The sequence below is a fragment of the Neophocaena asiaeorientalis genome, unplaced genomic scaffold, assembly GCF_003031525.2.
Source record: "Neophocaena asiaeorientalis asiaeorientalis breed wild unplaced genomic scaffold, Neophocaena_asiaeorientalis_V1.1 scaffold524, whole genome shotgun sequence".
Classification (NCBI taxonomy): domain Eukaryota; kingdom Metazoa; phylum Chordata; class Mammalia; order Artiodactyla; family Phocoenidae; genus Neophocaena; species Neophocaena asiaeorientalis.
Window position 1 is genome coordinate 473,907 of NW_020172144.1, and position 13,989 is coordinate 487,895.

A 13,989-nucleotide genomic window follows, 5' to 3' on the forward strand; every position below is an offset into this window, starting at 1 on the left:
AAAAGAGAGAGGGGCCCGCGCCCCCAAAAAAAAAAAAAAAAAAAAAAAAAAAAAAAAAAAAAACAAAACCCAAAACAACAAACAAACAAAAAGGTCACAGCTGCCCTCGAGGAGAGGCTTCTCTCCAGGGAGGGCCAAGGAGGCTCGAGGGCAGAGGCCGACTTACTTCCCCCCTTGCCGCTTTTCTCCATGCGGTACTGGTAGATGTGCAGCGTGAAGAGCATGTGGGAGTTGCGGAGGTCGTCCTCGTTGCAGTCCTGCTGGCTGCCCCGCCGGGAGGTTATGGCAGCATCCAGGAAGAAGGCGGCCTTCTCCGCAGTGGGCGCCCGCAGCTCACTCTGGTTCTGCAGCTGGAAGACACAAGGGAAGGACTGAAGCTGCAGGCGGGCGGTTTGCCTGCCACTCGGGGCTGGCTGTCCGTTCCGCATTCTTGAAGGCTGGACGTCCTTCTGGAACCAGGGCCTCTATCCATGTGCGATTCTCAGCTTAATTTATTCGTATCTGAAAAGTAACACTGAGCACGCTTATTGGATGAAACATATTTTCACCCATTTTACAACTGAATTAGAATCTGTAAGTATCAGGTGTGAAAAGCAAATGCTTGTATCTGGGTGATCCATGGGGGCAGGTGTCCCACCCTGACCTCCGCAGAGGCCAGCAAACCAACATCCTGGGCAATCCATGTACCTAAGAAAACATGAGGGATGTGACTGCATCTTGATTTCAAAGATTAGAGTGTTTAGAAGCAGGTGGGTTGCAAAGTGTGATTTTAGTCCAGATAGTACTGGTATCACAAAGAAGTGAAAAACCTTAGTTAGCTTTAACTCAATTCTCAATTTTCCCAGCTATTTAATTAGAGCCAATTTTAGGCCACATTTACTAGCATAGTTATAAATAAGAAGTAAGTGTAAAAGACATAAGAAGTAAGTGTAAAAGACATATGAAAACACCCAAGATACTTGAACGTCTCATCTATATCATTTAAGGGCTATCTATTTTATCTTTAGTTGCTAAATTCATGTTCATGGCATAGTCATTAATTCATTAAAGAAGCACTGTGGGCAACGTGTCTAAATCCTATGAGATGCCTTGGTAATTACAGTAAACCTTACTCAGAGCAATATTATCGGCATTTGACCAGCACTCCTTTACTGGGGGTGGGAGGGAAGAAAAGTAAACTAATATTTCTGATTTATTCAAAGGAGTGATTTGCAGTATGTGCCTTAGGGTCAAATTTTGACAGTCTTCTATTCTGACTCTAACTGTATCTATAATTCTGAATCATGAGAGTCGATATTTGGAACCTGAGACCATCAAAATCCTCAACCTTCAGAGAGGTTCTGTGGTGCTCATTGTTTTATACTTGCTATCACAGAAAAGATAACCCAAAGAATGTTTAAGATTCTTCAACAAGAAGGTAAAGAGGATGTTGGCCTCTTCCTCTTTTTCTTAATCTTCAGTTACCCAGAGCTTTCACCACTGTGGAACTTCACTAATGGAGTTATAAAAGTGAATGGAGGTTATAGCATATTTGAATGTCTAAGTAATGCTTGGAGTGGGAGCAGTGGGTAGGGTGACACTGATTCCATCACAGGTGCTGAGAAATGCGCATTTGAGGGCTCTATGCCAGGCGTATTGAATCAGAAATTCTAGAGGTGGAGCCCAGCAGTCTGTGTTTTAACAGGTCTTCCAGGTGACTCTGATGAAGACTGAAGTTTGAGAGCCACTGGATGAATGTCTGTATGACCACTTAGTTTGCATTCTAATTAGGTTTCATATCCAAATGGTATCTGATGCATCTGTTAAAACTATGAAGAGCCAATTTTAGTCCGACATGGTAAGGACCTTTGGGAGTTGCTGAGAACTAACCAGGCAACCACAATCGACAGTCAGGAGAAACATCTAAGAGGGCTTCCTGGAAGAAGTGTCAACTAGCTGATACCCAACAAATAAGGAGTTAGCCAGATGAAGAGCGAGAGGAGAGGAGTCAGCAGCCTTCTGTGCACAGGGAACAGGATGTTCAAAGGCCCAGAGTAAAAAGAGGGAGGATGGTTGGTGCCTTAGAGCCTTGTTACTGAAAGTGTGGTCAGTCATTGGGAAGGTCGTCAGAAATGCGTCATCAGAGGCCCAATCCCAGACCTATGGAACCGGGATCTGCATTTTAACAAGATCACCAGTGCTTCTTATGCGCACTGAAGTTTGAGGGGCACTGCTTTCTTAGGGGACCTAAATGTAATCTAAGAGGAGTGGCAGCAGGGGAGTGGTAGCAGGTGACGCTGTAAGGTTGTGTAGGGCCTCTTGTGAACCACGAGGATTCATAATGGAAGTGGAAGGATCTGAGGTGCTCTAAGCAGGGGAGGAACATGGCCAGGTGTGAGGAGATGGGTGTAACAGAGTGGATATCCTCACCCGAGAAAACAGTCGCACCTGGGGTGAGGCAGGTACTTATCAAAATGAACACCTATCTAAAAAGGAGGCATCTGATAAAACTAGAAAAGAGAGCCTATAGCTAAAGACTGGAAAACCTGATTATTCTGGGTATGAACCAGGGTCTTCCCAGGTCATTCCCACCTCTACTGTCAAACAGCGAGGGAGAAACACTCCCAACAGGCATGACATCCTGAAAAGGCGAACTGGAACTTCTCTTGGCTTCCATGGTTCCAGCAATTATATCATGGTTGCAATTAGAAAGTGGTTATTAGTTTTTCCTACAGCACTACTAGTCCGGCTGTAAACCAGTGCCAGAAACACAGTTTATAGAGCCATAAACAGCCCCAGTAATGGCTGGAGCTATTTGTGCAAAGCAGTAAACATTTCCGCTTGTTGCTAAACAAAAGAAAGATGGTATTTTCTTTTTTGTTTTGAAAGGGGCGTAAAGAAAGTGAATTCAATTTCCCCCAAATGCTATAACAACTGTGGTTCCTGTTCATTGTCAATTAGATTCAAGGTACAAATATTTAGGTTGGGCGAGCAGCTGCCCTGCAGCTGCAGGCCATAAAGTTCCAGTCCACTTTAAAGTAAACACTTGCAAGCCTCCCCCGGTTGCATGTTGAGTGAGCCATGAGGTGAACTGCCCCAGCTACCGAGGTAGGGATGAGCCACCTTGGAGCCAGCCAAGCCCCAGAAGCAATCACCTGCGTGCCACAGATGGGGTCCTCGCACAGGTACACGCCCGGAGACTGGCCGTCCTGCAGGCTGCCCGTGGCCACCTCCGACAGCAGGTCCCGAAGGTTCTCTTCTTTGCCCCACACCTCCACGGCTGAGATCCGCACTGAGAAACGGGCTCCGGTCTTTTCTTTCCGTTCATTTATCAGCTTGAAGAGCCAAGAGATGGCACAGGGGATGATGCCAAGGTTCTGCATGGAATCGTCTTTTCCGATCATGGTGTAGGATTTTCCTGGGAGAGCGAGGAAAGAAAGAAAAGCAGCTTGAGTGTCTAGGCATCATTCTATAGTCTCAAGAATAGATGCCAAGGATGCAGAAGAAAGGCATGGGGAGCGGGGAATGGGAAGAAAGGAAAGGAAAAGGTGAGAGAAATATTAAACATTTGACATTTCCAAGTACTATTGATGGAATAGCTATAATAAAGAATGTGAGAGCCCCAACTAATGACAAGATTAAATCACAGTTGACCTTGAGGAGAGGATCTCAAACATTACAAGCTATCCAGTTTCCGTACTGTTTTTCTCATGGTGGGAAGGCAGAAGGCTTTCATCACTGATATGGTTCTTTTTATCACCACCCCACAGATTCACTCCACATACTTACACTTTATATCCTTTTTCAAGTTAAATGCTGTGTATATTTTGCATGGGCAAATTCCATTAAAATCTGGATCACTGCTTTGATCAGAGATCAGGAAGAGCGAAGTGGCAGTGAGATGAAATGGGCTTTCCGACCTGGCCTAGAACTGGCTCCATCATTGCAAAGCTGCTGTTGGAAGCTCTGCCCAGGGACACTTTTTGGAACTTGCCAAATTACTAACTTATCAAGCATGTAAAGTGAGACCTGGTGAGCAGATGGCCACAGGTCAGGATTAAGAAGGCACTTCAAGGGGATTCAGTCATCAAACCCTCACAGAGGTGTGTGGCGGCCGCCTTTCCCAGGTGCTTCAGCACAGGTGGATTCCCGACAGCTGGGTGGTGGGAAGCAAGGATGCTGGCAGACTGATCTCCCCAGACACGTGCTAATGTGGTCTGGCCTTTGCTTGGTGGCTGCTCCTCTGGCATTATGTTGAACCCAGGTCCTCTGGGGAAGGGGAGTCCTCTCTGCTCCCCAGCAACCCCTGCTCAGGAAATGTAATTTTCCTGCTGGCTTTCTGGGCGTGACCCTGCCCTGGACCGAGTGGGAACAACCCCACTACTCCTTTTGTGCATTTCGTGGACTCTAAGGCTTTCCTAGATGACCGGGAATCCACTTAGGATGAGCATCTGTATTTCAGAAGCAGAAATGGTTATTCATGATTATTCAGTTCAGCACCTGTGGGAAACCACCTTTCCCTTCATCTGAGGACTCTGGGTACAATACAGAAGAATGGATAAAGTGATTGGGAAATCCAGCAAGCAGCATGAAAAAGTAAAGCTCTCACTGACCCAGCTTGGCGTGGCCGAAACAGAACACACAGCCATCCGCCCCGTTGACCACAGACTGGATCACCTCTGCCACGGTTCCAGCACACACTTCCGCCTGGCAGACACAAGAGGAGACACAAACTGTGAGTCGACCATTAACAATGGAAACTTGCACCTGCTCTCCTGGGACTCAGGGTCCCAGAGCCATGGCATTTCCAGATGGGTCGGCTCTAACGCAGTTCTGGAGGTGCGCAGAACCCTTCGTACTTCCCACTCCCTCGCAAGACTGAGCATTACACACATTAAAAGCAAACCACCCTTCTGCTAATTTGTGGTACATTTCAGCTGCTGTCTCTGCAGGCCAGGCACGAACAGGCTGGAACGGGAACGCAGAGTGCTTTCATGGACCTCACGCCATTCTGGCCTCCTCCCCGGGCAAGTATTTAAATATTCCATTCACCCTCTGCTAATTAGATCCTTCCTTTACACACGCACACCTCCACCACCACCACACACACACACTCTGAGCTTATGAAATGGCTAGGCTTGTTAGAGGGTAAAGGGTGATGTGCCATTTCGGGAAAGTGACCTTGGGATACATTATGGTTCTAATCTAAGCAGGAGGTTTGTGATGCATGTCTGCTTTGTCTTCCTGATAACTCTCTCCTCTTTCTCCATCTACATCCTTCTCTTTTCAAAACCAGAATTTTGGGCTTCCCTGGTGGCGCAGTGGTTGAGAGTCCACCTGCCAATGCAGGGGATGCGGGTTCGTGCCCCGGTCCGGGAAGATCCCACATGCCGCAGAGCGGCCGGGCCCGTGAGCCACGGCCGCTGAGCCTGGGCTCTGCGACAGGAGAGGCCACAACAGTGACAGGCCCGCGTACCGCAAAAAAACACACCAAACAAAAAACCCAGCCTTTTCTTTCTTTCTCTCTAGATACATTCAATGTATACACTATATATCACCATTGGTCAGTATACAATGGGTGGTCTTCAGCCTGTTATGTGTCTCATCTCCAATGTGATTATTACATCCTTAGACAGAGGCCAGTCTCTTGGTAACGTTTTGTATTTCCCCATTAACACCCAATACAGCACTCTGCAAATGATAAGAAAATAAATTTTGTGAACCAACTTGGGGGTCTGGGAAATCTCTCTGGTTAGCATCTGAGGCTTTCACAGCAGCAGGAGGAAGAATCACTCGCCGTGTGCTGCACCTTCCTTTCTCCCTCAGCACCAGAGTCAGATCTGGAAGCATTCAGAGGACGTGCAAACCCGGAGCTCAGTGGGCATCGCAGCAACGTGCCTCCCAGTGGGAATCTGAGAACTGCAGCCTCGGCACTGAATGTCGTTATTCAGCTCCAGGTTGCAACAACACAATGAACCTAAGTGTTCGAAAATCCATGTTCTCTCCCGAACCGAAATTGAAAAACCACACTCCTAACAGCTGTCAGTTGTTCTGGTGATGGCCTCAGCAGCTCTGCTGGGGGCTCTTCCTGAGTGAAGCGGGTGGCAGGATGAGGCTGCGGTGGGGACCACAGGATCTGTCTCACCCCCAAGGCCTAGGCAATGAGAGTCCGGAGCTAAACCCTGAGACTGAGGTGGAATCTTGATGGAATTTGCTGCAGGTGCCTCTGCAGAGCCAGGAGAAGTTATCACCAAATGAACTCTGCCTTCCTCGGACATAAAGTGAGATGGGGGTTAGGAGGCTGAGAGCCCACCTTGAGCCATACATAAAACAAACTGTATTAGATTCAAGGTCAGCAAAGAGAAAGATGGTTGTGTGTGGACCAAATCCGCGCACATTACTGAATCACCCGTCCAAAGGCCTGAGGACAGAGAGAAACGGGAGCAGCCTCACAGGACACAGGTTGGGCAGGCCTCCCCTTGCAGAATTCTTGTCCAGTGTCCACTGAGAAGACAGCGGTCAGCAACATGTCCATCTGGTGTTTATTAGCTGACAATGGCCCCTGGAGGCCCTTTGCTGTCTTTCCCCTTGAGCCTAGAGAAGCAGGAGCCTTCCCAAGTGGACTCCACGGGCAGGGCTGGGTGTGCAGGAAGCCTGTTGCCCACAAGCAGGACTCTGTCCTGCTGCCCACCTTTCCTGGTGATGATGGAATGTTTGTGTTCCCCTTACCCCACCAAGTTCATATGTTGAAACTGAATGTCCAATGTGATGGTATTTGAAGGTGGGGCCTTTGGGAGGTGATTAATCATGAGGGTGGAGCCCTCGTGGAGGGGATTAGTGCCCTTATAAAAGAGGCCCCAGAGTCCTCCCTGGATCTTCCACAACGGACATAGCGAGAAGACATCTGTCTATGAATCAAGAAGGGGCCCTCACCAGATCCTGAATCTGCCAGCTCCTTGATCTTGGACTTCCAACCTCCAGGACTGTAAGAAATAAATTTCTGTTGCTTATAAGCTACCCAGTCTGTGCTGTTTTGTTAAGGAAGTGAAAATGGATTAAGACACCTCCTCAAAGCCAGAACCAGAAGAGGTATGCCCCAGCAATGGGCAGCTGGTGACCGCCGAGGCCACTGGAGGGTACTGAGTGTGGCTTATAAGGAGGATGTCCTTAAAGACCGGGTAAAAGCAAAGTTCATGACCGCCTTGGGTCACGGTGGTTGCTGCTGCCTCACAGGCCAACAACAGGGGCCTGAGAGCAGAGGCCCATTCTGTACGCTTTCCTGCTTTCCTGCTCCGGAGGCTCAGAGGGTGCTCCTTCCCAGGGGCTGAGGCTGAACACACCGGCAGCGTGATATTACTATTAACAATGACAACAGCATGGTAAAAACAGTAGCATTTGTTGCGCACTCACTGTGTTCTGCCTCTGCTCTAAGCACCTCACGTGTATCCACACAGTGAATCACAGCAGCCCAGTGAGGCACATTTTGAACTTGTCTTCATTTTATGGATGAAGACGCTGAGGCCCAGAGAGGTAGAGTGACTTGCCCAAGGACACGCTGCTAGTAACTAGTGGATAAAATGGCGAGAGGGCAAAGATACAACACCATCCTGAGCAGGACGCAGATTGGTTAATAGGAAGACTCCAGGACAGAGGTCTACTCAGGAAAGAGTCTGTGAATGAGAGACTGAATGTTTGAGTCTCAGTTTCCTTGTCTGTAATGTGAAAACAGCACTACCTCCCTTTTCAATACCACAGAATTCCAGGAAGAGTAGAATGGGTTAATGTATATGAAACTTCTTGAAAACTACAAATTTATATAGAAATGTAATTTATTATATTGGAAATGTAACAAAAGCAAGCATTCTGAAACAATAGCAACTGTTAGAGTGAGCACATGAGCTCTGGAACCAAGTGTGGAATGTAAGCAAAGACTAGCAATAAAAATGGCTCCCTTTTCCGGAATAAATCTAAAACTCATTAATAGTCCACACTTAATTTAGGGTTTGCTTTGGAATTCTTACGACTTAGGGAGATTCGCTTTTGAAAGGTTTTAACTGTTAATTAAATCACTTGTAGGCCATTTATTAGACCCAGTGTCAGGGTTAGATTAGTGAGCCCACTGGGTGGTCCAACACACAAAAAATGTAACGAGGAGAAAACCTACAGAACTTATTCATAGAGTACTTTGTCTTCTCATGGTAAAACTCTTTAGGAAAATCACACGCTTAGCTTGCTAATGAATGGAGCCTGTAATACGTGCTGAGTGCCTATGGTGTCTGTGTGAACATCGCTACTTCCTATACTCAGATACCACATAGAGGAAAGTAGCAAGAGCTGCAAATGGTACCCATCAGCACCCTGTCTTCAGGTTTTTCTCTAGGCTATTGGTTACCCGAGTGCACACTGTTTTGTTTAAATCTTGGGAAGTGCTGGAAATTTATCAGGAAGATGCAGGTGTCTGATGCCAAAATGCAGGCAAAGTAGGCCACTGTACACCTATAACCTGGGTTATAGATGTCTACTAGAAGATCCAATTGCACCAATTCATTGCAGATGAATTGCACCAGATGGTGTAAGTGAATCTTCTAGTACGCATCTGTTCTATTGGGATTGGTTCCAGGAGCCTTGGTTAAGGAATCTTGGCACCCTGGTCCCCCAAGAAGCCTCCAAATTATACTCATAACAGACTAACAAAAATGGCCACAATTCTCCACCCCTCCCTGTGTGCGTGCCCCTTGCAATGTGACTTCGCAGCTCTTCCAATCAAGAGACAGAGCCTCTTCCCCACTCCTCGAATTTGGACCAGTCGCCTTCAGCAGAAGTGATGATGTGTCAATTCCGAGCCTAGACCTCAAGAGGCCTGCAAGCTTGGATCCTCTCGTTGCCTTGAGAGGAAGCCCAAGACAGCCTGTTGGTTGATAAGAGACAACATGGAAGACAGACCAGGTGACCTGGCCAAGGCCATTCTGGATCAGCCTAAAACTAGCCAACCCTCAAACACGTGATAGCATCCAGCCAAGATCAGTAGAGGTGCCGACCCAACCCAGAGCTGATCACTGACACACAGGTGAGCCGAGCTAGGAGCAGAGGTCTGGAGGTCTCAGCTGAGGTCTCAGCAGAGGTCTGGAGGTCTCAGCTGACCTCCAGACTCATGAGCAATAATAAATACTTATGGTTGTAATCCACTAGGCTTAGGGTGGTTTCCAATGCAGCAATAGCTAACCAACACTCCAGCTATCCCCAGCCTCTCTTCTTCCTCTCCGCTCCCCTGACGCAGGCCACAGGACTGCACGTCAGCCTCAGTTTCCCTGCCTAGCACTCCAGGTCCTCAGTAGGTCTTGTCCTCTATGGAGCCCTAGAACCCTGCCTAATTCTTTTCTTTTTCTAAATTTTTTTTTGATGTGGACCATTTTTAAAGTCTTTATTAAATTTGTTACAACATTGCTTCTGTTTTATGTTTTGGTTTTTTGGCCAAGAGGTATGTGGGATCTTAGCTCCCTGACCAGGGATCGAATTGGAAGGCGAAGTCTTTACCACTGGATCGCCAGGGAAGTCCCAAACCCTGCCTAATTCTAACCCAGCCCCGTGAAACATCTCTCCCCTTCTTACATACTCACACCCAGAAGCCCAGGCAGGAGTGGGGTCTTAATGGACCAGTGGCCAGCATCTCGATGCAGCTGGACCCGAAACTTCCAATTCTGCCTGCTCTCTTCCTGCTTCTGTTTGCCATCCACTGATTGGCTCTCTCTTCCTTCTCTCCAAGAGTATGTTTTGTTGAAATCCTGTCACAACAATCCTGCCCAAGGTATGACACCAGCGATTCAAAAGGACTGAACTATTCAATGGAACTCAAATTGGCTCCCGAAAGTTGTTGTGTAGGCAGTGGAAGTGACCTATCAGGGTGCTCTGGAAGATACCCTCCCAGCTCACGGGTCCTAGCGAATAGTTAAAGCTTCTTGAAACTAATCAATATCGCCTGAGCCTGAGAAGGGGTGGTACCCACCTGAGAAGCATCTTGTGGAAAAACCGCATCAAAGGCAAACATCTTAGGAGGAACTTGGTTCCCTCTCTTTTGGAAGGCATTTAGACCTCCACATGTCAGGGGGTCATACAAGGTGATCTGCTTCTTTCGTGGGTCCACCTTTAAGAAAGAGCTGGATTCCGAGGTATCGCGAGCCAACGTGGAACAAATGCGAAGCATGACTTTCACCTGTTAAGAAACAAAAGCAGGAAATGACAGGGATTAAGACAGTTGGATACTTTATGATGGAGCACCTTTACGTACTCTGGAGACACAAGTATACGTGGCAGCATGGAATCTTCTCGTGACAAATTATGATAAAATGCACAATGAATTAGCAACATAACCCTCAGCGGGTCATGGGAAAACTCAATTTATTTATAATTACCAGGTAGAATATTTTGATACGTCTGTTACTTTACTACAGAACTGGCACATCATGTTCTTTGTCTTCCTGTTAATATAAATAGAGAATTAACTGTACCCAGGTGGCCCAATTACTTAGATGAAAAGGTAATCTGGACTGCCAAGCTTTGGGGGGGGCTGGTGTAGTTCCCTTGAAGCTCACAGATCAATAAACCCTGTACATAAAAGTTAGCTCCGTAATTTACTCCTTGAGTCTTGCCCGTCAGGACTCTTAGAGACAAAAACCCACAGTTATTAGTATCATCGTTAGAAGCCTGTGAAACGGCCTGTTTTTAATGGCCAGCATTTGAAATGTGTTCCAAGGGGCAACAGTGATAAAAGACTTGTTTGAAACATGTTATTTGGGATCCCATTTAGTGAGTGCAGAGAAATGATCGTTTCAAGGGATGAAAGTGCGTCTCTGTGGGAAACAGGCAGCAGTGCCCCTTTAACCCACCTCCTAAGTCATTGAACATGGACATTTCTAGGGCTCAGCCCGGCTCAGCCCCACCCAGGGCCGAGCGGGGTACTTGTGGGAATGGACTGCTTGCCCTAGAGTTCTGAAGTGAGCAGAAGTCAAGTTGAAGCCACACACACATTTCTAGAGGCTCAAATCCCGGGGAAATGGTCAGCATTTGCTCCCTTACCAGCTCTTTGTTACTGCGTTGCTACTTCACCTACTCGATGAGCCAGGCACTGAGCTAGGCACTGGGGATGCAGAAGACACATAATACATAGAGGAGCAGGGCACACAGACACAGAGACAGGAGATTTTTGTAATACGATGTGGCAAATCCTGATGCTATATTCAGGGTTATTTTTAAATTCCTCTCTGTGTCATGCCCTCTTCATCCAATCAATGTTCAGGCCTGAAGAAATCTCAGTCATGCAATTTTGGGGAAAAGGATTGTAAAATTTTACATAAAGGATTTCAAACATACAGAAATGCTCAGAGAATAATCTACACTGTGCATACCGAGTGAGGCCACCCTCCTGCTTATCTCAGCCGTGTCTGCTGAGGCATGGGAACTCATCTGCAGTGGGCAAAGCTGAAAGGTAAAGAATTCCTAGGGCACTGGACTCATCGGATGGGCTTGCCCTGTGTCCCAGCTGGGCTTGTTATCACTTAAGAATAGTACTCAGGTGTGGATCCGGAGGCCGGGGAGGGGGCGGGTGTCATGGTGGAAGGTTGGCATGAGGCTGACCCCTCAAGGTGCAAATCTTGATTTTCTCTCTGAGGTCATACAATGGTACCTGCCTTTTCCTGAGGGTCTGTGGTGTGCTAAGGCTGTGCTGTTGTCTATGGTATCTTATTTAATCCTCCCAACAGGCCAGTGCATAGGCGTCCAGATTTTATAGATGAGAAAACAGATGCTACAGAAATTGCGGATGGTAAGGCTAGGCTCTGATCCCACCTCTGACTCCAAAACCCATACTTTTTCCATTATGCCAAGTATTGCCTCCTATACACAGTCAAACTTCTCGGAGCCTCAGTTTTCTCACCTGTATATTAGGGACAACATCACCTATCTCATGGGACTGTTGTGGGAATGAAATGAATTGACATGTGAAGTGCTGAGCACAGGGTAGGCGCCTGATTCTTTTTTCTCCTCCTCTTCTCTGTATTGCCACAGTCTGAATCACGATATCCTAGCATTTTCCAATCACGGTGTGAATGATAAGGTTTTAGAACTCCTTGCCCTGGTCTCAAAAACAGGATGCCATGGGGGAATCACTGCAGATGGAGCTGGGTATTAAGTGCTGGGCCTTAAAACGCTCCTGTTAGGGGCTTCCCTGGTGGTGCAGTGGTTGAGAGTCTGCCTGCCGATGCAGGGGACACAGGTTCGTGCCCCAGTCCGGGAAGATCCCACATGCCGCGGAGCGGCTGGGCCCGTGAGCCGTGGCCGCTGAGCCTGCGCATCCGGAGCCTGTGCTCCGCAGCGGGAGAGGCCACAACAGTGAGAGGCCCGCGTACCGCAAAAAAAAAAAAAAAAAAAAAAAAAAAAGCTCCTGTTAGTAAAACCCGTCAAGTCTCACACATAGTCATTGCGTGTATGACAATAACCATCACTTCTGTCTACATTCCATTCTGGCAATTTTCTTGTTCATCATGAATGTCTCCAATCTTATTTCAGTTCCATTCATTACTATAGATTTGCCCCACTTACACAGCAGGTGTGCTAAGAGCATGTATTCAAACTGCAACTTTTGGTAGGTGTCTGGGCCCTCTGGTCTTTCTTTCTTTATTTTATTTTATTTTTTTTTTGCGGTACACGGGCCTCTCACTGCTGTGGCCTCTCCCGTTGCGGAGCACAGGCTCCGGACGCGCAGGCTCAGCGGCCATGGCTCATGGGCCCAGCCGCTCCGTGGCACGTGGGACCTTCCCAGGGCACGAACCCGTGTCCCCTGCATCGGCAGGCGGACTCTCAACCACTGCACCACCAGGGAAGCCCCCCTCTGGTCTTTCTGTAAGCAAACCTCCTAGCCCAGCCCCTGAACACTACAAGTCAAGGATGATGCAACCCCAGGCAGAACTGATGGGGTCACATGGCCCACTGCTTTTCTATTTCACAACTTTGCATGCAATTTCTGGGTAACTAGAGGTGCTGAATGTACAATATGAACTAAGCCAGGCAAGGGCCTGCAAGGAGAAGCAGCAGAGGAGGGGCTGGATCAGTGAGCCATTTGTCCAGGGGGAAGGCTCCTGAATCTTAATGAACTTCTGAGCCTGCAGTTCAATTTCTGCAGACAGGCTGCAGATCCCAGCTTCTGGTCTGACCAAGGAGATATGCAGCTCTTTAAAAATCCACTGAATTCCGGGCTGAGGGAAATGCCACACTCCATTCTCTCCTTTGTAATTCATTTAAATAAATGGATAATTTTTTTTCCCCTTAAAGGAAGGAAATTGGGTTTCTCTGCTTCGTTTCTTTGTGTCATTATTCCTTGAGCCCAGCACTGCACTTCCTGCTAATCCTCTGTAATTAAAGTGCTTAGGAGATATCACTTGTGATCAAGAAAGTCTCCCGACTTCTTGCCAGGAGTTTGTGCTTTTGTTGCAAACACTCGTAGGTTTTTGGCAACATGTACGTCAACCCTCCCTCTGACTGCTGCCCTGGGTACAGGGTACCCACAGCTGTCAGCGTGCATAGCCTTCTCCCCAGCTCTCAGGGTCCAGGGGACTGTCACTATTTTAGTCCCAGCAGCAGAGGAGCTAGAGAGGCCCAAAGTGGGGGAGCGTGGGCCTGACGCCCTGACTCTCTGGGACTAGCTTAGCAGGTCACCTACCAAAGCTCTCCCTGGTTGGGAGCCCGCTTCGCCGCAGTTATCTAATTATTCAGTGGATGGTGGCAGACAGCGGTTGCTCCAGGCAGCACTTGTCCTCCTGTCCTGTTCATTAATCATTCCAGCGCCTCCTACTGGATGGCCCGGCAGGACTGATGGAGAGCGGATACGTGAGACTCGCAGAGCTTTGTGCCTGAACTGGACAGACTCTCCATCAACATGAAGCAGCGCCGGCTGCCACAGCCTTCGGCACAGCCCACTGACAGGCAGATCCGCCCACGTGGTCACCCAGACTCCCTCCC

At 47.9% G+C, this 13,989-nt stretch overlaps 1 protein-coding gene across 1 annotated transcript in view; it reads right to left on the minus strand.

Annotated features, from left to right (window-relative positions):
• The window catches only part of KIF26B (kinesin family member 26B), a 475,672-nt gene that overhangs the window by 82,215 nt on the left and 379,468 nt on the right, over positions 1-13,989 (minus strand). Inside the window, 4 exon segments of the mRNA XM_024754522.1 lie at positions 167-350; positions 3,135-3,397; positions 4,593-4,686; positions 9,983-10,189. Of these exon segments, the coding sequence (XP_024610290.1) occupies positions 167-350; positions 3,135-3,397; positions 4,593-4,686; positions 9,983-10,189 (748 nt within the window).